The 26484-nt window shown below is 40.1% G+C and overlaps 1 protein-coding gene across 2 annotated transcripts in view; it reads left to right on the forward strand.

Annotated features, from left to right (window-relative positions):
- Positions 1 to 9644: 9644 nt before the first annotated feature.
- Positions 9645 to 26484, forward strand: part of ZFAT (zinc finger and AT-hook domain containing) — a 106391-nt gene continuing 89551 nt past the window's right edge. For both annotated transcript variants that reach the window (XM_074898396.1, XM_074898397.1), the window contains exons 1-2: positions 9645 to 9827; positions 24494 to 24664. In XM_074898396.1, the coding sequence (XP_074754497.1) occupies positions 9809 to 9827; positions 24494 to 24664 (190 nt within the window). In that variant the 5' untranslated portion in view covers positions 9645 to 9808. The remainder of the gene's footprint in view (positions 9828 to 24493; positions 24665 to 26484) is intronic.

The following is a 26484-nucleotide window of genomic DNA, read 5'->3' on the forward strand; positions in this document are numbered from 1 at the left end:
TACTGTGGTGATTTTTGTATGAGAAGGAGCAGTAGTTTTCAATTTAAAAACATTCAGTTGCATGTATTTGATAGACAACTATCAGAGTATAACTAACTAGTTCTTTTTTTAATGTGTTTTTTTAACTAACAGGTATTTTTTTTTACTTCCAGTAAGCAAACTACCTTTTCTTTGCTTACAAGAAAATCCCCATTATTTTTGCTTTTTTCTTCTCTGGGTGAAAGTCCTAGGGGTATAGTAATATATGTGTACTGTTTCTTGTAATTTCAAAATAGTTTTAGTAATGAAGTAGTGAGTACTGAACAGACTTACGATTGCCTTACCCGTTGAGCTTGATGCATAAACAAAGGCATGCCATATTCTATTTAAGCTTATTAGGAAAAAAAAAAAAAAAGCTCCAGCAGTAAATAAAGTATCAGACATGCATTTTAGTAGCACAAATAAAGTGTATGTGGAAAAGAACATGGGTAACTGGGTGTGTATGTAATAGAGATCTATACATATGTATGTATGATTTCATTGGAGGAACTATTTAGGTAGGTAGTGGTGGTGGTTCTCACTTTCCTAGGAGGGAATTTAGGATATCAAGTATTTAATGACATGCTAATCTTGCAGAAAATTGCTGAAGATTAAGAATAGGACAGTAGTCTGCTGAAGCCAAACATATGATGAAATGTCTAATCAAATCAAAATCACACAAAGTATCAGATTTCTGTAGTTTGCAGTTTGGGTATATCACGGTTGTCAAATTTCTACTGTAGAGTTAATAAATCAAAACCAGCATGGTTGGTGCTGTTTTCCCTCTCTGCTCCACTCTCCTATAAATAGCTCACTGTTCAGTGAGAGCTGTGCCAACTTTCCCAGTAGGAATACGGTAACAAAGATGTCTGTCTTCTACACCTGTCTTTGTGCCTTTTCGGATACCACTGTCTCTTAGTGGTATTGAGAGTATGCTATTCATGCTATGAATTTACTTTTTCTATTTGATATGTCTATATTTCCTCTTTCCCTGAATTACAGTAAAGGTGAAGAGAATGAAATCAGGGTGCTGTTTGGATGTTGCATTGTATATTTTATATATCATCACAAATACAAATAATCTTCTATTTTGCCAGTGCTGCATTTTGAAAAGCTTCTGGCAAAGTTTGCCTTCTCACATGCATTTCTATCCGAGTCCAGCTGCATGGTGCTCGTTTTGTACTAGACAAAAGAAACAGCATATAATAATGTTTCTTCTTAACTTTCCTTTTTTTAATATAATTTCTTGTCTCATAGGAGCCTGTGTAAGAAAACAACCCACAATCCTAAAGTCCTTAAAAGAACAAGGAAAACCACCATTTAAATCTGCACAGTGTTCCAGCTGTGCTGCTGTCTCCAGATAGTCTGACATCACCTAGCAAAGGAAAAACATGCTGTACAGTTGTAATAGGATTAAACAGTATAAACCTGCAAGCAGAAATGTGATTAATACAGGCTGTTTCTAAGTCCTGCAATGATTATATTGCTACACTGAGAAAACTAGTATCTGTTTATTTAGAAGCATTTTCAGTATGTATATATATTTTTTTCTGAAGTTATTTATAATTGTTGCCTTTCAGGCCTGCAGGAGATAATTTTTAAATTAACTGTGCAGTGTAATCAGTATCAGTAGACTATACAACCCTGAGATGGCAAGAATTATGATAAGCCTCATGCTAAGCTCTGGAGAGATTTGTGGATGTGCAGTTTGCGCTGCCCCATTTTTATTAGCATTTTCATTATAAAGTTGTTACTGGTTAATGTTCTGTAACAAGAAAACAGCAATTACGCAGTCCTAAACTCAGAACCCCACATTAAACACGGCAGATAAAAGTAACAAGCAGATACACTTACTCCAGACAGATACTGTGGGGAAAAAAATTGCAGCATTTCCAGTAACGCAATGACTTTTCTTAAGCATAAAACCAGTTATGGTTAAAAACAACCCTCATATGATTTCTGAGCATTAATCTTTGCATTTTCTAGTAGGACTTTCACAAATGCACAGCATCAGCTAGAGTTGTTTTCCCTTTGAAATCAGTGGGAAAATAAGTGAGGTAAAAAATATGTGCTGAATAGCACTGAGAATTCCTCGAACCTGTGTAGTGGTGAACAGACTTTTGCCATATAGATGATCCAACTGATGGAATAGGGATAAAGGTATTATTCACAACAAAGTGAAGGTAAATTCACTTTAAACACCTAATATTTGTGTTAAATATAGTGACTTGAGCTTCTCTTTGGAAGACCCCCATGTTTTTACTCACTTTTTCACATAAATTATGGACTTTACGCACCCTAAATTGCACATTTAAAATACTTTGAGAATGTTTCTTTCATGTCCTCTCCCAGAATCTATCTTTAATGGACACAGGTGAACGTCTCCACAGCTGTAAATATGGCTTGAGTTTTCCCTTAGTGGAAAAACAGTTTATAAAACCCAGGAAGAACTACTTTCATTACTTAACCTACTTTACTTCTTTGCTCTCATTAAACATGGTGCTTTTATTTTAATAATAATGAAATGTGTTCCCTCCATGGTGATGTATGTTCACCTAAGCGAGTTGGAGGTGAAGGTGATGGACTCGGACTGTCTCTACAGTGTAAACTGAAAGCTGATAGTTGTACTGATTCGTTTGAAACCTGTTTAATTGACTCAAATTAAATATGGACATTACGGATCGATGAGTGGTGATACAACTCCCACTCCCTTCTGTCTCTTTAGTTGTTTCAGTGCAGTTGTCTGCGGGCTGGTTGAAAGAACTAATCCAGGTCACGAATAACTTTTTTCAGACAAGTTTTGTATGCAGAATTGTTTTCCAAATTGAATATAGAGCACTTGGCTGTGCAAAGTTTAACAGGTATAGTTAGACGGCAATAAACTTACTGGCAAGGAGGACTGAAGGGGGGAAAAAGAGCAAGAGGAGCATGGGAACTGTTTTGTCACCAGGGAACTCATAACACCGTGTGCTGAAGAAATTAAGCCTGGAGTTAAGTGTCTGTACCTAACATGGCTAGGCTTGTGACTGAGGAACTGGTGTGTCCAGTTGCAGGACTGTAAAGCCAGCATTAGAGTACATTTTGAGGGTGTAGCCTGAAAGCTTGTTTTGGTGGCTTGCCACTGGGTGTTAGGCTCTCTGCAGGCTACTGAACCAGGGGTTGGGGTGTAATGGCATGGGCCAAGCTCTGCCTAAAGCTCTGTAACATCTGTAAGGAGTATTATGTCCTCAAAATGTCCCCAAGGGAAGTCTAGAAATATGAATCGCAGTGATATGTGGGGTATGGTATTAATGGCAAACTGGGAAATATTTTTGTAAATATTTGTATTTTTGTTTCCAAGCATTCAGTATTGAGGAGGAGGCAACTTTTTTGGGAAAAAAAAAAAACCAAAAAAACCCCCCACAAAACCACAAAAAAACCCAAAACAAACCAAACAACAAACCCAAACAAAATTCTGGAGGGTTTTTTTTTTGACATTCAGCAGTAATGAAAATACATCTCAAAGTGGGAACACGCAAAGGGGACTTCCAAGTAGTAAATACTCTAATTAGCATTAACAAAGCAGTTTGAAAGAAGAATTCTATCAAAGATCAGTAATGTTAAATGAAAATCTTTCAGCTACCTGAAAAGATAACAACTTAGTACATCAATGTTTTATTCTTTAAATAACTTTCAGTAAAATACTTGTTATTCCTAGAGAAAAGAATCATAGTTCCTGATGTGCCAATCAAAAGAGGGAAAAAAAATTGTATGAAGTGCTGTTCATAAGACTTTCTGAATTATCCGATTTAGATCAGAGCTGTCCTGTGTTGCAATGCCCTTTGTCATTCAAGATGTGGGAAATTGTAAAGTGATTCAAGATGTGGGAAATTTGTAAAGTGATCTCATCTGGATTAAGAATATACCTACCCTGTTTATTTAAGACTGCTTTTTGGTCAGACTGCTCTTCCAAAAAATATTAAATCAGAGACCGCCACTGATCCCAGTGAGAACTGTGTACTTCCCAAAAAAATTGTTTTCGAGCAAGTATAGTAAACTCACATGCAGTAAAGTGCATGTGTATTGGAGCATTCTTTGCATTAGTAAAGAAACTCAGCACATATTTTGGGTTGATTTCTTCAATTCTACAGCAAGTGTGCCGAAGCTGAAGATTTCTTAGAACATTTAATTAGTCGTATCTCTGAGTTCTGCACTTCTGTTAGAATGCATTCTACTTCATAAAATGCTAGAAGGTTTTTGTATTTTAAAATTACCACTCATAAAAATCAGTAAGGTTGGAAAGTCAAGCACTGAAAGCTAATTAAGCGTCAGAGTCAAGACTGTCAACATATGTTTGGTTTTATCCTCTTGCTGATATTTTTTGTTGCAGATCCTTAGGTCTGTGATCACATAATTTACTGTTTTCTCTCACAGGACTACTACTTCATTTACGCAGTTAAATAGCACTTGGTGTGTGTCCTATATAGAGCTCTGCATCCTCCCTGTGGCTTGATTAATTTTGTTGTGGGTGCTTATGGGACGTTTATATTGATTTGCTGCTTCAATAGAAATGGCTTTATTTTCACAAAATGCTTGTGGGGAAAAAGGGAAAGTGAAGCACTGAAGGTTAGGGTAAAAAGTTCTCCTGACTTTATATGTTCAATTTAAGATATCTAGGATGAGGCTTTTTAAAAGCAATTATCACATTTAAGCACAGATACTAACATTTTCAGCTATAGAAATACGTGATACTTTTCAAAGCACATTGCAAGATGCCGTGGTGAGCAACCAGAAAAGACACAATTAATGAACACTGTTTATCATAAATGAGCTCTTTGAGAAAAATATTATCCTCCCAAAAATCCTATTCCTAATTTCCCTTCGTAAAACCTCATGTTTACTTCTCAGTATTTTCCAGCTTCTGTAACAAACGAGGCAGTGTCTTGTTTTACAGACAACCCCCTTTGCTCTGTAGTCCTAATTCATATCTAGGTCAGATCCATCAACAATGCTAAATGAGTCGGAGATCCTGCACAAATGCAGTATACGACTGAGATGCTAAAGATTTCCAGAAATAGCTTCTGCAAAACCAAATGGAAATGAAAGCTGTACAAGGCAGTACTAATTCTAATTTTTTCTTGATTTTACTATTCTAATTGTGTGGGACCACTCTTACTGAACAGCGAAGCAAGGTGCACTCCAGTTTCACACCTGTGTTACATTTTCAGTAAAGTGGTTTTCCCATTGTTTGTGAATAAAGTCAAATGGTGTAACCGGGAAAAGGAGGAGTTGGTATCTGCTGTGCCCTCAGTAAGGGCACCTCACTCTCTCCATGGATTCCAGCTCCAGAAGCAGGCTGAAGCCCTATGCAGTACTTAACTGGCTCTGTATGTGAACTGCATTCTCTAGCATTTTTCATTAGTATTATGAGAGTTGGTTAAGGAGAAGCCAACTGATATTGGCTAGACATGGAAGCTAGAACAAGGAACCACTCAGTGGACTGAAGGGAGGGAACTGGTAGCTGTATTTGAACACTTGTGCATGCAGGAGCTTATCTGTGAGTGGCTTGACAGAAGCTGTGGTGAGTTAAGTGCAGAAAGCACCTGGAAAGAGCCTTTGAGAAGAACAGCAAAGATTCCTGTGAATGAAAACTGGGACTGGGAGCTGAAAGGCAGCAAGAGGTCAGACAAGGAGATACGCAGGAGAGATGGGGAATGCACAGGTAGAGAGTGGACCTTGAATTTAGTCAGTAAGAAAACTAGGACAGAATGAGATGGGTAAACAGAGCAGGATCAGATTCCCTCCTGAGATGAAGGCTGTTTTCTGCTTTGAGACGGCACTTCCAGTCAAAGCTGGTTATTCTGTCAACTGGATCAGCTGTTGTGTGTGGGCTTCTAAACTCATGCTGGTGATGAGCTATGTGGGGTTTAATATGGCTGGATGTGGTGGAATTTCTGAAAGAATTTGAGGGTATTTTTGTTTAAGCTGTGGAAGTTGTGATTCAGAGTTGCAAAGACTTTGCTTTAATGTGGCTGGCTGTGTGACCTGGCCAGGCAACCCAGCAGTGATATCTTGTCTCCTTCTCTCCTGACCTCCAACAGGCAGAGCTCCCAGAACATTTTGACTGGGCCAGACACCAAAGCTCAGAGATTCCAGCTCTGATTTTTTTTTTTTTTGTCTTTGGTAAAGAAGAAGACTTTATTAATGTGGCCTTTTACACAGGCTTGTAATTATGCAAAGTAGAACTGTATGCAACAACTATGTAAAAAGTAAGAAACCACTTGTCATACTGATGTTCAACCAGTGGTTCCAACTACATGGAAGATTTGGGACAAGCACTTTTTTTGGCAGGAGAGTCCACCCTACACGCTATAGTGAGGCTCGGTGACTCAAGGACCAGAGAATGTTCTTTTAATGCCAAGGTAAGGATGAGTATTACTCCTGTACTAAAAAGAGCAGAATCCCTTCCTTTCACAGGTGGTGAGTGCCTAAGCACGAATGTGCTTTCATCTTTATTGCTCCTAGTAGAAAATATTCTCCAGAAGCTGGTAGGTGCAGTAGTGAGCAGGGATGGGAAGAGGGGCAAAAAGGGGCACTAGGAGTCCAGAAGGTGAAAAGGGCAAGTCAAGGCAGCAAGCTAAAGACAGATTCCTAAATGTTGCTTCTCATCAGGTCAGAATATCCATGTGTGACTCTGCTATAATGTTGCTCTGTCATTCAGGTCAGAGGAGACAAATGAAATAATTTAGCAGAGGAGTTTGACCATAGCCTCTGGAAATATCTGGTTGTCTTTCCCTTCTGCTTTGTATTTGGGTCTCTGACATAAATTCTAAAGAACACATTTCTGTACTAGCTGTCTCCTGCAATTCATTCTGAGCAAGAGGAGTATTGGTGGGGTGAACACTGGTAGAGTATGGTTGCTCAGTCACAGTTTTTCTGCTGGGGCCCAAGACTTGGCTCTGGCCAAGGCTTCCTCTTGTAGCAGCTAATGTAGCAGAACTCAATATAAGACTGTTTAATGCTGCAAGTAGGGTAACAGGACAGAACGTGACACCGGTTAGGAGAGGTGACTGATTTACACACCAATTATTTCAGTTCCTTGCACTCACCCTGTCATACACATAAGCATCGAGGATGTTTGTTCAGGCAGTCTGGCCAGAATTACTTGTGACTTGGAGGACAAGGGACACACTGAGTCCCCATCATCATGTCTCCTGGTTGTTTCTCAACTGGCGAGCCTGGTATTTGGAGGTGTCTTGTGCTGTTTAGGAGCTGACAGTAATTTTCATTTTCTGTGCGTTCATCTTGCCCCACCCCGTGAGTAATTTGCAACGCTGCTGACTTACTGTCTCGTGTCCTCTCTGGGTGTTTCTGCATTCTGCTTTCCTGATCCGGGTGTCCTGAGGAGCTACACATAGATGTGCCATGGTATCGATGACCTGCTCAGCACACGCTGCTTCAGCTGCTTCTGCTCCCAACACGCACACCTCCATTTGTAATGATCTTAATGTTTCTGTTAAACCTCCGCACTCCCACCCCTGCCAGATCCTTGACTGCAGCTTCCTGTAGGTGCTGGCGAGTTAAATTACAGGGACCCACCTTCATCTGGCTAAAGGGCTGTGGTTTGTTCTCAGTCTTCTCTTATATCTGATCTAAGGGCATTTGCTTCAAGGAGCCCTTGTACACAATGGATTTTTCTGTCCAGGTCAAAAGACTCTTCCAAGAGTATGGGGTAAAACTGTGAGGCTGGCTGTTAGGATAGAGATTCTAATTACTTCAGCATCTGGCAGAGAAGACTAGGGGGTGAAAAAAAGGTAATTTTTTGAGATGGGGTGGTGGTTGAGAGGCTGTATCCACCATGGCGGGAAGATCACCAAGACTGCACTGATGGAAAACCGTTTTACAGTGGAAAAGAGCAAAAATGGTCAGAAAATGCCCAAGTGCCAGCAGAGGTGGTTCAGTCCCAGTGATGTGGTGAATCGATTTGGTCTGTAGTCAGCATTTATGATGCAACCATCATGTAGATATTTTCTAGGTTAAAAACTGGTTTGTCAGACAAATATATATAGGTTTTGTGGCCTTCTGCCTGTGGCTGAATTTTACTTATCACAATGAGATATAAGCAGTGATGTTTATAAAATATAAGCTATTTCTCTGTTAATATGTATGCATTATTTCTATTACAACAGGAACTTATTTAGGTTTATTACTGTAATTAATACTGAAATTAATTGTTTTCACAGTTTTCACTCTTTACACTTCACTGACTTCATCTGCAGTATGACAAAAACATAATACTACTAATGTTTACGGAGGATAATGAGATCCCTATACAGTCATTTGTACTGAAATTAACTACAGTAACAGACATTATGGAATTCAACACTAAATTCATTAATATTGAATGCGTGCAAACATTTATGATTAAAAGTGATTAAAAATCCCCTGGTATTCAGTGGTTGTTAGTGTAGAAACAAAGCAGTAAACTAACAAAACAGAAAAGCATGAGGCTGAAGCAGGTGTTTATGAGTATTCCAGTGGCACTAGTGCTGCATCATGGAAGCACCTGTCTTCAAGATCCTATTAAATTATCTTGCCCCTGTACTCGGCACTGGTGAGGCCGCCCCTCAATTCCTGTGTTCAGTTTTGGGCCCCTCACTCCAAAAAGGCCATTGAATGACTCGAGCGTGTCCAGAGAAGGGCAACGGAGCTGGTGCAGGGTCTGGAGCACAGGTCGTAGGAGGAGCGGCTGAGGGAACTGGGGGGGTTTAGTCTGGAGAAGAGGAGGCTGAGGGGAGACCTCATCGCCCTCTACAGCTCCCTGAAAGGAGGGTGCAGAGACCTGGGGATGAGTCTCTTTAACTAAGTAACAAGCGATAGGAAAAGAGGGAATGGCCTCAAGCGGCACCAGGGAAGGTTTAGACTGGCTATTAGGAAGCATTTCTTTCCAGAAGGGGTTGCTGGGTGGTGGAATGGGCTGCCCAGGGAGGTGATGGAAAAAAGCTCCAATAATTTAATACCCAAATTCGTAACTTCTGAGCTGAATCCTAAAATTAGTGATTCGCCAGACTGTTGCTACATGCTGATCTGCGTATAATGTCAAACTTCTGAAGTGCAGTCAGGTGAGTCGCGGCCTTTGGCACGAGGCTGAACGCCCATGTGAAAGTACATCACAAGTGTTTTGTTTATGGACTTGTCGATGCGGTGGGAATTGTGTTTTCCTTCAAAGCTGTTCAACTGTGCTGTAGTACCCGGCTCACTCGGACCCGTCTGTAATCACTGCTGGGCACGTCTCATCCCCCTCGGGGTCCCGCCGCAGGGACGAGGCTGCTCGGGGCCCGCGCGGGGGAGAGGGACGGAGACTCTCCCCTGCCCCTGCCCGTGCCCGTGTCCGTGTCCCCGCGGCCCGGGCCCGTCCCGCTCAGGGCCCGCCCGGAAGCGCGAGCGCGCGCCTGCGGGGAGGGCGCGAGGCCGCGACTGCGCAGGCGCCGCCCGCGGGCCGCGGCTCGGCCCCGCCCCGCCCCGCCCGGCCTCGCGCTCTCCGCGCGACGGCGCCGAGCGAGAAGCCGCCGTGTCGGACGCGGCAGATTCGCCATAACCCGCCGCCCGGCCCGTCTGCGCCCCCGCCCCCGCCCGCTGACATAATATTTTCTCTACCAAAGGGGGAGGCCCGCGGGGCCTGGGCCGGGCGCGGAAGTGATTTTTGTTTTACCCTTCCCTCTTCCCCCCTCTTTCTTTTGAAGCCGGGCCCGCCGCGCCGCTCGGCCTTCGCTCAGCTCCCCGCCGCCGCCGCCCCGTCCCCGCCGCGGTTATGGAGGCTGCGGCTGCAGGTGAGCGGGGCGGCGCGGGGCCGGCCGCAGGCGGCGGCCCGGGGAGGGCGGGCGAGCGCGCACGGATCCGCTCAGAGCAGGGCCGGCGCTGACGGAGGGAGGAAAGTAGTTCCGGCGCGAGTGTGTCATCACGCTCCGTCCGCAGGAGGAGCAGTGCCCCCGCCGGCGGGCCGGCTGCTGCTCCCCCAGCCGCCGCCGCCCCTCGCTCGCACCAAGGGTGGGGGCCGGGGGCACCGGCTGCCGCGGGCTCTGGGGGGTGCTGGAGCCGCCGAGGCCGGGCGGTGCCCCAGGGAAGGCCGCGGGCCGACGGGTGCGTGTGGGGAGGCGCCGGGGATGCCCCAGCCCCGTCTCCCTGCGGTGGAGGCTCCCATGGGCCGCCGGACCGCGCAGGCCCCTCCGCGCTCGTGGGGGCTCCGGGTAGCGCCTGGGAGGGCGCCGGAGGGCTGGGGCAGCCCGGGCTGGGGAGCACCGGGCCGCCCCCCCGGCTGCCTGTCCCGCCGCTCCCGCTCAGGAGCATGTTAGGGAACACCTGGAAAAGAGGAGCGGCCGGGCTGCCTCCTGTTTGTATTGAACTGCAGCACATCTGGGTGTAAAACACTCGTGCTTTACTTTGACAGGTTTTGTAAATGGTTTTAGCTCAAGCGCCTAAGAGTTCAGCTGCAGAAGGGATATAACAAAGTTAGGTGCTTCCCCTGCGCTGTCATTTCAGTCCTTTACAGGCCTTACATTGGCCTGATTCCCATGGGGGTTACAAGTGTCAGTAAAATTACAAGGAGATGATAACCAGGTAGTGTGGTGTACGTGCTTTCTGAATTTCACAATCCCAGTGTGTTTGTTGCAGTACAAGTTTGTGAAGTGATGTTGCGTAATTTAAAGCTAGCTAATTACCCTGTATACTCAGATTTGGCTTTTGATTGTCATTCCCTGAGATGACGTTTTAATTGATATTTAGAATCCTAAATTACCAATCCATAGCTGCCCTATAGAGTATTTACAGATAATTAGTTTACAACTCAAACAGAATTTTATGTAAAAGACAACAGCGCTATCAGGAGAATAACTTGTATCTAAAAAGCCGAATATCTAACAGGTGCTGTTAAATAACTATTGTAAAAGCACTTCAGGACTGCTTTATGGCTGCTTTATATGGTTTGATCTAACTTTAGATGGGAAAACTCTTACTACTACTAAGTTCGTATTTATTCAAGCACATTGTCTTAATAAAAAGTGTTCTGAGGGTAGTTGAACCTAGAACTGTCACAAGTGCAAGGTGTGTTTGATGCTGCAACTGCTGAATTGTATCTGACTTCAGCTGCATTTCTGTTACATCTGCTTTCGAAAAACAGATTCGGAGCATCTCAGCCAGGGCATCCTGAAGTCAGTGGCTCATCACGTCGTTCGTGCTTATTCTCTGAGAGGTTCCGAGTGTTTTTGGTATCTCCGGTGCTGTGGTTACAGAACGATATTGTGCCATAGTGTATTTTAGTGGTAGCTACTTTAGTAGTAGCTTTAGTGTGTTTAGCCACATGAGGGCGATCTTAGAACGTAAAAAAAGACAATCTTGCTATAAGCACATCTCTTGCGGCGTTTTGTTTTTAGTGATGGAAAAGCTGCCTTGCTGATACGTTTGATAAACTGATTAAACTGCTCCAAATAATTTCATTTCCTATATATTAGAACATCCTTTTAAATCCAGATCTGAATTTTGTGTATTTACCCAACACAGATGTGTGTCAGCAGTTGTCTTCTTTTGAAGAACTTTATATAACTTTTTCCAGGAGCATTTCTAAAGCTGGCATGTGTAAAAGAAAAAAAAAAACCAAACAAAACAGATATGCTTTTATTTGCCTTCATTAGTTTTAAATACAAGTTTCTTTCAACGAATCTAGTAACAAATTAGTTAAGTACAGTATGTTGTGAGAGTGCAAGGATATGCTTCAGACAAAGAAGAGAGATAAGAACCTTGTGCCCCTTTTCTGTTGGGGTGGCTCGTTCATCATGTGGTGTGAGGCAGGCTCTGGTTTCTGGTAACAGCTTAGACAAGTCTGAAACCAGTCAGTGTAACCTGGATACATACTCTTCCAGTAATTCAAGTTAACCATCTAAAATTAATATACCAAAAGGCAGAACTCTGTCCCCTTACTAGTCTGTTTCTCTGCCTTTGTATTGGAGATCATGATGTCTTTGTGTCAAATATTTAGAGATTTTTAGAGGTACTGTGTTATGTTAGTGAAATATGATAGTATTTGCTAGAGTAACTGAGCTGTGTTAAAAGTCTACACGGTGTAGTGCTCTTATTGTGACTTAAAAAAAAAAATCTAGGAAAGTATCAATGAGCTGAGTCTTAATTTTGTGCACGCCTGATACATCATGCCTCTAACAGTGACTCATGGTGGATGTTTAAATGGAGAAGTCTAAGCATAAACAAGCACCCAGTGGTATTTGCCCAGAATACTCTCCTAGGCCTTCTGATGGCCTTGCTGAGCCCTGACTAGTGTCTTTCCACTTACTAGTTCTTGCTGGATTTTCCTTATGAAAATTTTTAACACCAGGTGGATGTGTACCCATCCTACCTTTAGGTGAAGATCTCCCTCCTTTCATGTTCTATGTGTCTCCCAGTGTAGCACCAGGGAGAGATCAGCTAAAACAGCAGACAGTAGTTTGAGGGATCCCTTGCAGGTCATCTCATGACACACGTGATTTTGTAGTTCTTCATTTTACACTTTGCCTTTTCTGCACTCCTCAGTTCCGTCCTTTCCAGGCAGAAGAATTCTAATTAATATAACTGCTGCTTGTATGGAACTGTACTGTGTTGTTGATTGTCCTTATTTCTGTACCTTTAAAGCATTATTTTAGTTTTTCAAGTTAAGAGAAACAATATCCAAAGATATAAGTCCAGTAAGGACTTTTGCAGCAGTAATTTTCTTTTCTGTTTTTTTATAGGTCTACATGTTATAGGACCGTCTGTTTAATAGGACTATCTATTATAACTGTATAGTGTTTGGTTTTTTGTGGGGTGGTTTTGTGTTTTTTTTTTTTTTTATAGTGCGGTTCTTAGCTTTGTTTTTGAGGTTGTCTTTAAAGTGTTTGCCATAATTGAGAGATCTTTCATAGAAATCCTCTCCAGACCCTTATAGAGTACAGCAGATTGAAAGCTTGTTTTGCTACAGGCTTACCTTCTTTGAAGGGTCTTTTCATACACGGATTACTTTTTACCACACAGGCTCTTAAGCAGGCCTGTTACTGTTGTGATGTTTTTTAAAAATTGCTCAATTCTACTTCCTATTTTTCAAGTTATTGACCTGCCTTACTGTGTTTTTGCATATAACTTGACACTATTTACAATCTGTTTTGTTTTCCTCTTTTGACAAAACTTTAACTTTTATGAAGATGTTTTCTTCTACTAAAGCTTCCTTTCACTGCTATTTAGCTGTGCTAGATTTTTTTTTCTTCCCATTTCTAAAATCTTCTTTGATGATTAGCATCAAATATGATGCTTTTAAATAGCCTTCATGCTGCTTTCAAGGATTTAACTCTTCTTGGAACCTTTTTAGTCCTTTTTGTGGTTTGTTTTTGTTTTGTTAAAGATGCTTTTTATCTTTATATAGTTCACATTGTTGAAGTTAAAAACAAACATTTGGCTCTTTATCACTCTTTTAAAGGATTTCTAAGTGCTTCTTTAATCACGGTTACAGAGTAACTCTCAAGTAGTGTGACTTTGAAGGGAGTCCTGTGTTTTACTTCTGATAAAGTCAAGAACTGTTTCTCCTCGTGTGGTTTCCCTGATTGCTTGCTGGCTGAAGCAGTCGTTAATGGTGTCTAAACATTTAATCTTGGCTTCCTGTCTTGACCTGACAATTGGAGCCTGCAATATTTTGTTGTTTCTGTCTTCACAACCTCTTTTATCCCCTTCAGTGTGTCACAGTCATTCTTACCAGTGTGGTCAGACTGTTGCTCATATAGTCCTAACACTGTGCTTTTCGGTACAATGCAAGTATTTTATTCCTTAGAGAATCTGTTACTTGTTAAAATAGCCTGTTAATCAGATTTGACCCTAAGCTGCTTCTGACAGATGGCATAGCTTCACAAACAACACATCCTACTTTCTGTCCTCAATATTTTGATGTAATGGTGTTCCACTGGCATCACAACAGTGTTTTTCAGAAATTTGTTTGAATGCGTGTCTGCCAGTAATCCTTGTCTACAGCTAGGCATTCTGATTTTGACACCTTATTAGGCTTCTTGCATTATTATTGTAGTAGCATGTAGGTTTTTCTTTTTAAAAAGCAACTAGGAAGAAGTGGAAAAAGAGACCTAACAATTTGTTTCAACTGTTCTTTGTTTCCTATTGACAGTGTCATCCTTCATTTGAAAATAGTCTTCATGATTTTACTACTGCAAGGTGAATCACCTTGATCTTTTGCACTTGTCACCTACCCTTCAGTCTTTAATTTAAGAACATTTTCACAATCTCTTAAATTTAGGTTTGGATGAAGCCTGGTGCTCCTCCGTATTTTTTCTCAATTTGTAATGTTCCCTTAGGTATATACAAAACTATCAACTTAGTTTTCTCATCATAACAGCACCATCATGCATTCATGTCCCAGTTGCTTCAGCTAGTGCTTTTTTTTTCCTCTTCTGCTGTTTTCTCTGTCCTAGTATCTTTGTATAGACTTTTAAATGCAGTTTATTTCTTAATCAGAAACATTCACAAACTTCAGTGTAATTTAGTCTTATGTACTGTGTACCTCTTTGTAATCTCTAAGAATCTCTATAGGTGTATTTTACCTTGTAAACTAAACTTGTGGCCTTGTTAGAAAAAATGTTTAGTGTATATAATTAAGTTTTCCATAAAACAATATTAAGCTGCGTAGATTTTAGTATCATGTTTTAGTTTTTGCAGGAATGCATCCTGTTATCAACGTTGCTATAACTTTCTTCCTTAATGTTAAAATAAAAAATGTTTGTGGCATTTAACTAATGATAATTAAATTGTCCCGATTTTTGTTACCAGCTAAAAATGAGAACAGACATGGTCAGGTGCTGCTCTTCTTTGACGGAATGTATTCTGTGTTGCGGGTTTTGTCTCAGGGGTCATACTGTGCTGGTGAATTAAAAAATAATTGCTTGCTGTTCAGAATAGTTCAAATCCAGATGAAGCAAGCGCTAAAATAGCTTTCTATTCTCTCTCACCTGCTGCTTTTAGTACAGTTAATTTGTCAGTTTTGGACATGGGATTCTTGTGATGCTGCTGTTCTAATAGTACCAAATAGTGGCAGGGTTTTTTTTTCCTTAAGGATAATGCTTTTGATTTGGAGATATGCCATAATCCTGCATAGTAATTTCTTGATGAATCAAATTAGAGAATGTAGCAGGAAATGAGTATTAATATTTTTTTTTTACTTTATCAAATGAAGAGAAATAAAGTTAGTTTATACCAGCGTCTTCATTAAAATGATGGCTAAAATGTTGTAAGGTTGAGGAAGAGGTTTAAGGAATAAATCTATGTCTAAATGTAACCTTCTGAGGTTAAAGTATATGTTAATCAAAACTTACATTTATTTAAAGATCTTTTTTGTAAAATAAAAAAATGCAATTGACAGTTACTTACATTTTACTGAAATTATGAAATAGTACTTATTATTGAAAATATTAAAAACACATCATGTATTTCACAGTACTTAAAAAAATATTTTGATTTTTTTTTAAAACAGATTAAAGTAGATTTTAAGTAAAAAGCACAGCAACAAAAAAGTGTCCCTCTAGTGAAGCAATAAAAATCAGAGATACATTATAACATGTTTTTGAAAATTTCATATTTTTGAAATAGCATGGAAAATGGAAACAATATAACATGCACAGAAGAGTAAGATTTGATGTCTAAGAAAAATATTTTTAACGTACTTGACATTAGTGTTGGATATCATAATTCACTGTGCTGTATGTGCCAAGTCTTTGATGTTCAGTTCAAACCATTTTTAAACTGAGAAATAATGCTGCTTGTATGAAACACAAATTACTGACTTTTTACATGTTGCTTTCATATTAACTTATCTCACAATTTCAATACTTCTACCTAAAGAAGCTACCAAGGAAAAGTTTTGCTTATTGTTCTTAGACACTTTGATATCTTACATACTCAACATTTGTGTATGAAGAGTTCTTTAATAAAAGCAATAGTTTTATTGAAGAATTGGGCCCACTTTTTATTGCACTTGAGATTTGAACAGAAACCCTTGTATTTTCTCCGTAACACTCATGCTAGTGTATTATTATCATGTTTGGTATTATAATGGAAAATGTAACTCCATTGAATAAAGACAGCTTTTAGTTAATAGAGCTGTGATCTAATAATTGCAGATTTGAAGCTAACAGTGCAGTGGGAGAGCAGTGACAAGACAGTGGGGAAGTCAGGCACTGAAGTAAGATAAAGACCTTTTTATAAGCTTGTTGTGCAGCAATGCAGTGCTCTGCTTTGCTGGTAGATGAAACTACAATCTGTTTCTGATTGCATTGTAAACATTTGTGTTAGCTAGTTGTAGACATTGTTAAGGTGTTAGGTATTGGGAATTTTTATAAGTATTTATTTTAGGAATACTTTAAAATTAGTTCTGGATTTTAGGTAGTTACCTCTGAATGTAGTCCCGTGCTGAAATATATTTAGGTGGAACTGTAGGATTTTCTTTTCCTTGGTCCATAGACGTAGCTGGTTTGATAGGTACGAGCTAGGAGATTTGAGAGTAGCACACCTTAAGGAAATAAAACTTGTTGGTGAAAGATCAGAAACAACATTGTGGGGGATATCCTGGGGGAGCCCCTGTCACAGGCTGATGGACACAACTGCTGCTTTACCACTTGCAGATCCAGGCAGCAGCAAAGCTGAGTACGTACCTCAGAGACACACTGCACGCACAAGACACCGAATGGGAGGCACTGCCTTCAACAGCACCTACGTCTAGGGCTCACATGGAGTGTAAGGAGAGACAGCCAGGTCCTCTTCGGCTGGTGGAGGCTGACATTCACTAGTGACAAAACACACGGAGCCCTCTCTAGATTCACAAGCACGTGCACATTCGCAGATCTCCCAGGTACTGTCATGGCCCCTCTGTCCTTCTGATATGACACCAACACCCCAGGTCTGGGGAAGATACAACTTGCGTCCCCCCACCCAGCAGCTGGCCCCAGGCACACAAGCCTGGTCCCGCTCCAGCGACTGGTGCTGTGAGCCCGTTACTCCACTCATCCCAGTCCCCCCAGTAGCTGCGCCTGGGATATACAGTGTTCCCATCCCAGTTGGCTGGAGGTGAGGATGGTACATGGGGGTTGTGGTCAGCTCATAACACTTGTGACTCTGCTGCTCCTTCCTCCTCATGCTCTTCCCCTGCTCCAGCATGGGGTCCCTGCTGTGAGAGACAGTTCTTCACAAACTACTCCAGGGTGGGTCCTTTCCATGGGGTACAGTCCTTTTGGAATGGGCTGCTCCAGTGTGGATCCCCCACAGGGCCACAGGACATGCCAGAAAACCTGCTCCAGCATGGGCTTCCCTCCATGGGCTGCAGCTCCTGCGAGGAGCCTGCTCCTGCGTAGCCTCCTCTCTAAGTGTTCCAGATTCACTCAGGGCACATCCCCCTGCTCCGGCGTGGGTTTCCCCCCGGGCTGCAGGTGGGTCTCTGCTCCCCCATGGAGCTCCATGGGTGCAGGGCACAGCTGCTTCACCACGGGCTGCACCACGGGCTGCACCACGGGCTGCAGGGGAACCTCTGCTCTGTGCCTGGAGCACCTCCTGCCCCTCCTTCACTGACCTTGGGGTCTGCGAGTTGTTCCTCTCATATTTTTCTCACTCCTCTTATCAGCTGTGCAGTGGTTTTTACTCTTTCTTAAATATGTTATCACAGAGACACCACCAGCGTCACTGATGGACTCAGATTCAGGCAGCGGTGGGTCCATCTCTGCCTGACATGGGGGCAGCTCCTGGTGTCATCTCACAGCAGTCACCTCTGCAGCCTCCCCTCTGCTACCAAAACCTTGCCCTTTAAAGCAGATACACATAGTCCCACAGATGCTCCTCAAGTGTCCCAAATCTTCCTGTTCCTTTGGATTTTTCTTGTTTTACAGAGTCCAGGTAGCCTTCTCCAAATCTGTGCCTGTAGTTTCTTGGTGTCCCATCAGTTAGTAACTGGAGACTTTTGGTTCTTGGCATTGTCTGTTATTTCTTGTCTGCCAGGTTTGTGTCTCTGTGTATTCTTGTTTGTAATTTATCCTGTTAATTTACTGACCTCCTGTGCATTGAGAAGGTCCTTGATCAGATAGCCTTAATGAAGCACTCTCACCTTCCACATCCCTTATAAATGACAAAAAAGACTAAAATCTCTTTTAAGTAGTTCATGTTTCTCACCTCATTCTTGGGACCTTACAGGCTGTTTCCTGGCTGTCCCTTGGATGCACAACAAAAGGACTTTCATATAGTTGTTTTTAAAGCTTTTATACAGAGAACATTAAAAAAACCCCGAACCAAATCTTCACCTAATTGAATTTGCAACAAGTTCTGTGTGCTATGACATGACTTACTCCAGAGTTGGAAAACCTGAGGGGTGAAGAGTAAGTGGTCCTGTGGACCTGCGCATCAGGAGAAGTGCCTGAGCATCCGGGCTGCTGTGTGCTCCCTGTTAGCTCTGGCTGAGCTGCTGGTGAGCTGGAGCTGGGAGTTGTGACCTGCCACAAACTGGAAATGCAGCCAAACACCGGAGGAGGAGCCAGTGCTGGGAAACTAGGAGGAGAATAGACTCAAGGATGTGATCCTGAGCTGAAGGCATGTGTTTTGTGTTTCTGATAATTCTAGTAGGTTTTGTAAAGAAACTGTAACACCATCACAAGGCCTTTCTTTGCAAACGTTGATGTGCTTGTAGATAGGGAGATAGAAGCAAAAGGGAGTTCATGTGAGGAACCAAGTCTGTGGCTAAGTACATGGAGATCATCTAGCTGTTTTGCTGGGGTAGAAGATGGCAAATCAAGTGGCTTAAACTGTGTCTTTATGGGGAGAAGTACTGCTGGAGAAGAGACATGGTGGTTTCCTCTGTGGTGTAACTGGGTGTTAACCCTGGAAATAAAGATACAGTTTGTTTTGTTTTGTTTTGTTTTTTTACTTAATCTGATTTAAGAATACTGAATCTTCTGGCAGAATTCGGTAAAGTAGTGACTGATAGCTGAATAGTATAATATGCCCACTGAAGGCTGTGGTAGCTTTAGATCTGACCTGTCTAACTCTTACAAAAGCTGGAAGCTATGTTTACCTTTAGAGTTTTAAGCTAAGAATGAGTACTGTTGGATTCCAACCAGGCCTCAACGGAGAGTGGCAAAGTTCTTGTAGCTGCAAGAAAAAGAGGTTGGAAACAGAAGCACAAATTAACATGGGCAGTTATGTTGAAAGCTTGGAAGTGTGTAGCAAGAGAAGAGAGAGTCTGATAGAGAGCATGGGGTAAGAGATGCAGGAGACAGAAAAGGAAAGGTTAAAAATGCATGATAGGAAATGGGGGAAAAAATAGATAATTGGAAGCAAACACTAGTATAACATAAGAGATAAAGGAGTCACTAAACTGAGAATAAAGATTATATTATGAATGCTGAAGATGGGAGGGACTATTTTAGATTTAATATACTCAATTTTGCTTCTACTTTTAGCATTACTAATTGTCTGTAATACAATCACAAATACCTAATTGTGACTAAAAAAGCCCAAAACCTAGGAAAAACAGGTTCTAGACTAAGAATGTCATGTAAGATTTTGAATTGCAGAAACTTGTTGTTAAGGATTTGATGGTGATGAGGCAGCAAGGTTTGTTTCACCTCAGTTGTAAGGTTAGAAGGAAATAAATATTTACTCATATTCTGAACTTTATTGCTGTGTATTTTAGAAAGGCTGACCACATGCATAAGTACGTGTACTATCAACTTTATTATTCCATAGGCCAGTAGATATCCAGTGAATTTTTATTCCTATATTTAACTACAATGTTTTAGTTCATTTTAACAGTTGCAGAACTTCAAAGGCTATTACAGAACTTTTAAACTGTTGCCTGCTTTGAAGAGAGTGGTGAAAAGTTTTGGATACATTAGAATGATTTATGGCATATTGTCCCGATCCAATGTCAGGGGAGGTTTCGATACATTCCCAAGAACGAGATTAAGACACAAACGAGGTCAAATGCCGTATACCCAAAATAGGTTTTTATTATTAAAAAAAGTGAAGAGGGTCAGCAATAGGACAGAATAGAAGGAGAAGGCAGAAGTAAAGCAAGGATGCGGGATAGGACTGTGAGAATAGTCACCACCACGGATCCAGCGGCGTCCCGTTGGTCCTCAGTCTGCAGTTCTTCGGTGGTGGATGCACCCAGATCTGGCTTTGATGGTAGATGCACAAAGAGCAAGATTTTCTGCTGCCTTTTTAAGTACCAACTGATCAGCATATCTACTCGCCTTCAGTTTTTTTTCCTCTGGTCCAACAGGTTTCTTTGCATCCAGTGTCAAGGGCAGGAAAGTTTGCCTCTTATCAGTTCATTGGCAATGCATGCATGGGGTCTGGCCTGCACAATAGAGCCACAAACGGCTCCAGGATGGGGCCAGCTCAGTCCATGTCTGCCCCTTTGAGGCTTATGTAAAGAGTCTGGACGATGCAACCGCAAGGAAGTGGGGGGGTGCATCCTTCAATACACTCCCGCTTCTCTGGGCAGCATCCCCCAGACCGATCCACAGGCCGCAGCAGCTTCTCTTGGAGGTTTGCACAGACACAAGCAAGCTTTGAGACAGTCATAGGACATTTCAGTCTCTCACACATAGAGATACAGTTTTGTTTCCTTTCTCTGTGTTTCTTGTGAAAATAGATATTTAAAAATAAAATAATACCCAACCCCTAGCCTACCTTTTACACAAAATGAAAGGTTTTGATTAATTAAATTAACTCTGGACTAAGTTTTGGCATCCAATGATTGAAAGTATATATGACAATAATATATTACCTGATTCCCTTAAATACTGTTCATTTCAGTGATCTTTCTAAGATAAGTGCTTCTTTCTCCTCCTCTCCTCCCCACTCCAATTTTAAAGCAAGACAGCACAGGAACTGTTTTATGCTTTGTGAACGGGATTGGGAATAAGGAAACCTGCTTCCTCGTCTGCAACTTGCTATTTGTTTCTAGTAATCCATTTGTTAATCTCCCTTTGCTGTATATATGCTCAGTATAAAGAAAAAAAAGACTAATTAAGAAATATGCTGAGACCTTTGGAAGAGTTCAAAAAAATGAAATCACTTACATTATAGCTTAATTTTCAATTTTCCCATTTAAGAAGAAAATAGCTGGTATTATTTATTTCAGTGTACGCTTAGCACAGTTTATATGGGCAAACTGAAGTTAATGAATTAACAGAAAGTGTGTTTAGTGAACAAAATGTTCCAAATTGGTTTTGGCTGAAATTCCTGTTGTTTGTTTACCTGCATACTTGATTACTGTTCCTTTCTTTTCCTGCATATTTAATTGCTGTCTAATTAATTGCTCTGTTGATTTCCTACATAATTAATTATTCACTAATTAATCATTGATTCCCTGCATAGTTAATTAACTTATTGCTTATTTGATTTTTACACTTAATTGACCATAATTCATTGCTCTATTTCTACACCACCTAATTAGCAACTGGTTAATCAATTATTGTTTGCTTACTCCTAAACGAGTGTTTGGGCCCATGATCAGCACAGTTTATCCTCTGCTATCTGACCTCCATTTCCAGTCATTTTTCCTAAAATAATTTCTTTACTCAGTTTTGTTTCTATCTCTCCTCTGAGCAAAGAACATGCATCTTCTGCATGTTCTCCAGACGCTTTCTGCACCTTCACTAACACTCACATTGTTCTCTGCCACCTGGTCTGTTCACTTCTGGTTTTGTTCTAGCTTTATTTCTGTTTGACGGTTTGTGTAATCGTGGACTTTAAACACGCAGAGGGGCTTTTGGGGATTCTTCTTTGCTCTTCTGCCCATCTCCAAGTCCTCACTGGGAGAAGTGAGAGATAAAGTGGTGTGTAAGTACTGATTACAGCTGTTGAAGGAGGAGACAGGAGATATGAAGCAGTTGAGCGTGAACTTTTAGGGAAAACAACTAGCAGGTCAGGAAGCAGAAACAGTGGCAAATAAAACCTCAACATGGAAGTGTCTGCTGAATAATGGAACTTCAATGTTCAGTGTTAGTTAAACCTTTAGGTAAATGCTCATAGGTGTTGTAGTGTGAATCTTAAATGTGCATTTAGAAAAAAACAGTTGTCATCCACTGGGTCAATAACAGGCTTCATTTACTTTAAAAAAAAAAAGTTAACTAGAGCAGAACTAGTTCAAAGGATTCAGTTCAAAACTGATTCAAAGGAACGGTTCTGTTATAAACATACTGCAATTGGAAATGTGTGTGTGCTCAAGACAGCAGGATGCTCTTCTAAGAACACATTGAGTGTATTATACATTTTACATAGCTGCTTGTGTGTGTAGTATAGAGTATCTTTCAAACAACAGGAACAGTATTTGAGTTGTTTTTCAGAGGTGTTTTGAAAGAGATGAAGACATACTCTTGCCTTTCAGTTTTGAGGTAGTTGTATCTGAAGATTAAGATGCTTTAGGTGCAAATAACTGTAAAAGAGAGCTAGCTCTGCTGTTCTTAACATCAGAACACCGTAAAGATGGATTTTTCTTGAGTGGGGGGAACTGTATAATTAGTGTGTCATGAAGGGAGGGGAATAATTTTGAATAGGGGTAGTGATCTTTGTTTTGAAAACAGGTCCCAAATTACAGCCTCCCTGTTCTTTTCTTCCCAGATTCATCCCAAAGTTCACAAAATATCACTTTATTTCTGTACTTAGCTGGCAAACCTGTGGTTTGGTTTGTACCTCCAATAACATTGGTTGTTCCAGTTTGATTTCAGTGAACGTATGTCCCTAATTTTCCTTAGGGAGGAGGACGGAGAAACCAATTTCTGGTCCAGGAGTTTATATATATAGTTGAAGAACAAGCGTGCTGTTAAAATTGCCTCCTGGATGTTGTTACGTTTCATTGGACACCGAAGGGGGCAGGAACTGTTGAAAAATCAAACCATTAAAACAAATGACAGCGGTTTTAGAAAGCAAACAAAGTCCTGTGAATTAACTCTGCTGGAAGTTTGTGAGCTTTTTTTAAACTCTGTTTTCTGAATTGTTAACTTTATATTAATCCTTCTTTATTGTTATTTACTCTCTGGTGGCTTTGCTTTCACATCACACCTCTAGTACCTGTGAATTAAAAAACCCCATGATATTTTGTCTAAAAAGTTCTATAAGATTTCTTTTTAAAGCATTGATCAAGGGAAGTTTTAACAAAATTCTTCATTTGTTGCTGCTTTCAAGGTTTTTAGTTTATTGTTTGTTTTTGGTTTGGTTTTTTTTTTTTTTTAACCAACAGGAATTTTTCATAAACTTGTATGTCAAAGCATATGAAATACTAGATGTTTTTGTTAGTGGTGAATGTTAATTGTGAATGTTAACATTGCCTCTGAGGCTGATACGACATACTTTGTTTTGAGAGCAAAACTTCTTCCCTCCTTAAATTTTCCTCCTATTCCTGCTCATTTTTCTCTGTGTAGATGTGTCAAGACGAGGCCTGATACTTTATTTCAAATATTGGGATAAAAGAAGAAAAATCTTTGTGTTTGTACAGCTCTTAAGTGAATGACCAGAAGGAGAAAGGAAGACAATGTGATTGCTTAGCTGTCATGTGGTGCAGCATTTTGTGGTCTACAGTGCTGCAGATGTTTTGACCTTCCTCCCCAGTCTTTCATTAGTGGCAGAGCCACATCTAATGATAATGACCCCTGAAACCGTGCACTTAATGTTTTTAACTCACAGTGTATGCTCATGGTAACATGATAAGGCAAAAATGACACATCAAAGCATACATTTTTTATAAAATATATTTATTTTCTAACAAATGTTACTATAGTGAAGGAAAAGTTCCCTTTTATTTTTTTAATGGTATTTAATTCTTCCTTCCTTCTTTTATTTCCAGCACTTACACAGGTAATTTGAGAATTAGACTTGCTTAGGTGAGGTAATTAGAAAGTTTAAGTACATGTAGAAAAGAACAGTGAGGTCTGTGAACATAAATTAGGATTTGGAGCCCAGCTGTATTTCAGAACTGCTTTGTAAAGGGTAAAATGTTTTTTATTTATACCAACGTGATAGACAGCACACCTGGACAGTGACTTAATATCTTATATAAATTTACCGTATGTTTGAAAAAATACCAAGTTGTAATGTAGCCTGAGGCTGGAAGGAAAAAGAAGATCTTAATCTATCCTGCTTCCTTTTGGGTCTTGTTGGAAAATTTCTAGGATTTGAGCCAGAAGAAATTTTTTCCTCTGTGAGGATCTGCGTAGAAGTTTACTCATTTCTTGAATTAATTCCTTTTGACATTTATTATGAATGTCTTCATTTAATGGTGTAACATTCTTCATTTCAGCTCGTTACTGTCTCTTAAGTATATTGAGTTAACTGATAGTTACTGTGTTAGCTGAACCAAAATCTCAATAACTAGTGGTAATGTAAATAAACAACTTACATTTGGAAATATTAACTCCTCATTTTTAAACTTATTTTTCAGGGATCAATTCCATCTTCATGTGTAAACTTTGTAACTTATTTTCACCAAATCAATCCGAACTATTGTCTCATGTCTCTGAGAAGCATACAGAAGAAGGGACCAATGTGGATGACATCATTATTCCACTCCAACCTCTAACAACACCCACAAGCTTAAACAAAGATGGAGAAGGTACATTCATAAATTAAGAGGAATGTAATTTTCAAAGTCGTTTACATTTTTAATAAAACCTGTGGTGTGATGATTCTGCATTGTGTATAAAACAATTTACATAGCTTGTTTTTATAGTGGTTGCTGTACAACTGCCACCCTGAATTTCATTCACTGCAGAATAGATCGGAAGACAGATGTGGATAAACTCAGCATGTGATAGGGGATGATGACACTGGTCCATTAATTTTAAATGTCAAGTATAGCAAAGTCTGCTTCCTACAGCTTTAATTTGAGCTGTGTAATAGCAGTGGGAAGATTATGTAGCAGTGGAAAGCAACCAAGACACCATGGAATGGGGTGTATCTTGAGCTTAAGGAGGGTGGCATGCTTTTTGAGTTGTCTAACTTGTTTGTTATGATTCAGATAATATTAATAGTTCTAGTCCAAAAAGGGAGCAGCATTGGTATTGTACTTTGATATTGGCACTGGTAAATAAAGCAATCTGGTATTCAAAGTTTGAATTAGTTATACAGAAGAATTTTACTCTGCGGTGGAAGAAGTTGTATTAATTCAGTTTTAAACTGATTATAATATTACAGTGGGTTGAAAATAATTCAGACTGCATAATTATATCTTATTTTAGACTCTTACTGAGCAGTGGATTTATATTGTTGGCAAACCTCTTACTTAACACAACTACTAGGATTTTCCAGTCATTATGATTTCTGGATTTTAAAAACTATATGCTTATGAATAAAAAGCACTCTAATACTTTAAATATTTTTTTTATCATTAGCATATGCATGTGATATTTCCTCATTTATTTACCAGCAGTAATTCAGTAGTTTTAACTTCAGCAACATAAGAAGATATTTCTAATAGTGGTCATATAGTATTCAACTATAGCTGCTCTATCCTCTGGTAGTCGGTGAGGAAAAATTGCACCAGATTATTATTTCACACAATTAAAAATACCAGTGCATCAGAAGAAGATGAATAAATATCAGATGTACATCAAGTTTTAAAATGCAGTTCTAGTTTTATTTTAATTGTACAGAATGAATCTCATGCATGCAGAATGCATCTTCCTTTCTTAAATCTTTGTTTCCTGTTATCTCTTCACTAAATTGTATTTCTGAGCACAGTGGGACTGGTACTTTGTAACATATTCTTATTCCTCTTAGTAAAAAGGCTCTTCTGTAAACTTTTTGCATTTGTGTCAGGGATTGTCTCCACTGTCTGAATTGTATGTTGTTAAGCATGCATTGTACATTTATGAGACTAGTATGTAATTTACCATTATGATCTGAAGCAACAGAAATTAGACATATGCAGCTTTCAAGAAAATAACTTTGCAAATCTAATTATGTAAAATATAACATTCATATATTAAGTTAAATATTCATAAGTTACCTTTTTTATTATTCTTGGTGAACACTTCATGATCTGATCTGATCAGACGGTACCACCTTTTTCAGATTATGTAGCCCAACTCTTTGCCATCTGCTGTTGGTAGGAATGTCAAGGTAAATTATTTTCACATAGATTTCAACTTGTATTCTAGACATACTTTAATATTTTTTCTTTCCCGTCACACAGATTGATCGGAGAAGAGCGTAGTCTATTTTGAAGTCCTATTCAATTATTTCCTTTGTTCTGTTGAAAAAAATAGGGCATTTCACTGTTGAATATAGGAATTTGGAGAGTTCTTCTTTGAAGGCATCAATTTTTTCCTGTCTGTTATGGAATCTGCAGCAGATAAAACTTTTAAAAGTTTATAATATGCAATTTTTTTCTCAGTGGACCCTTCTTTGTAGTAATTTGATATTGTCATTAAA

Source organism: Athene noctua, chromosome 2, assembly GCF_965140245.1.
Source record: "Athene noctua chromosome 2, bAthNoc1.hap1.1, whole genome shotgun sequence".
NCBI lineage: Eukaryota > Metazoa > Chordata > Aves > Strigiformes > Strigidae > Athene > Athene noctua.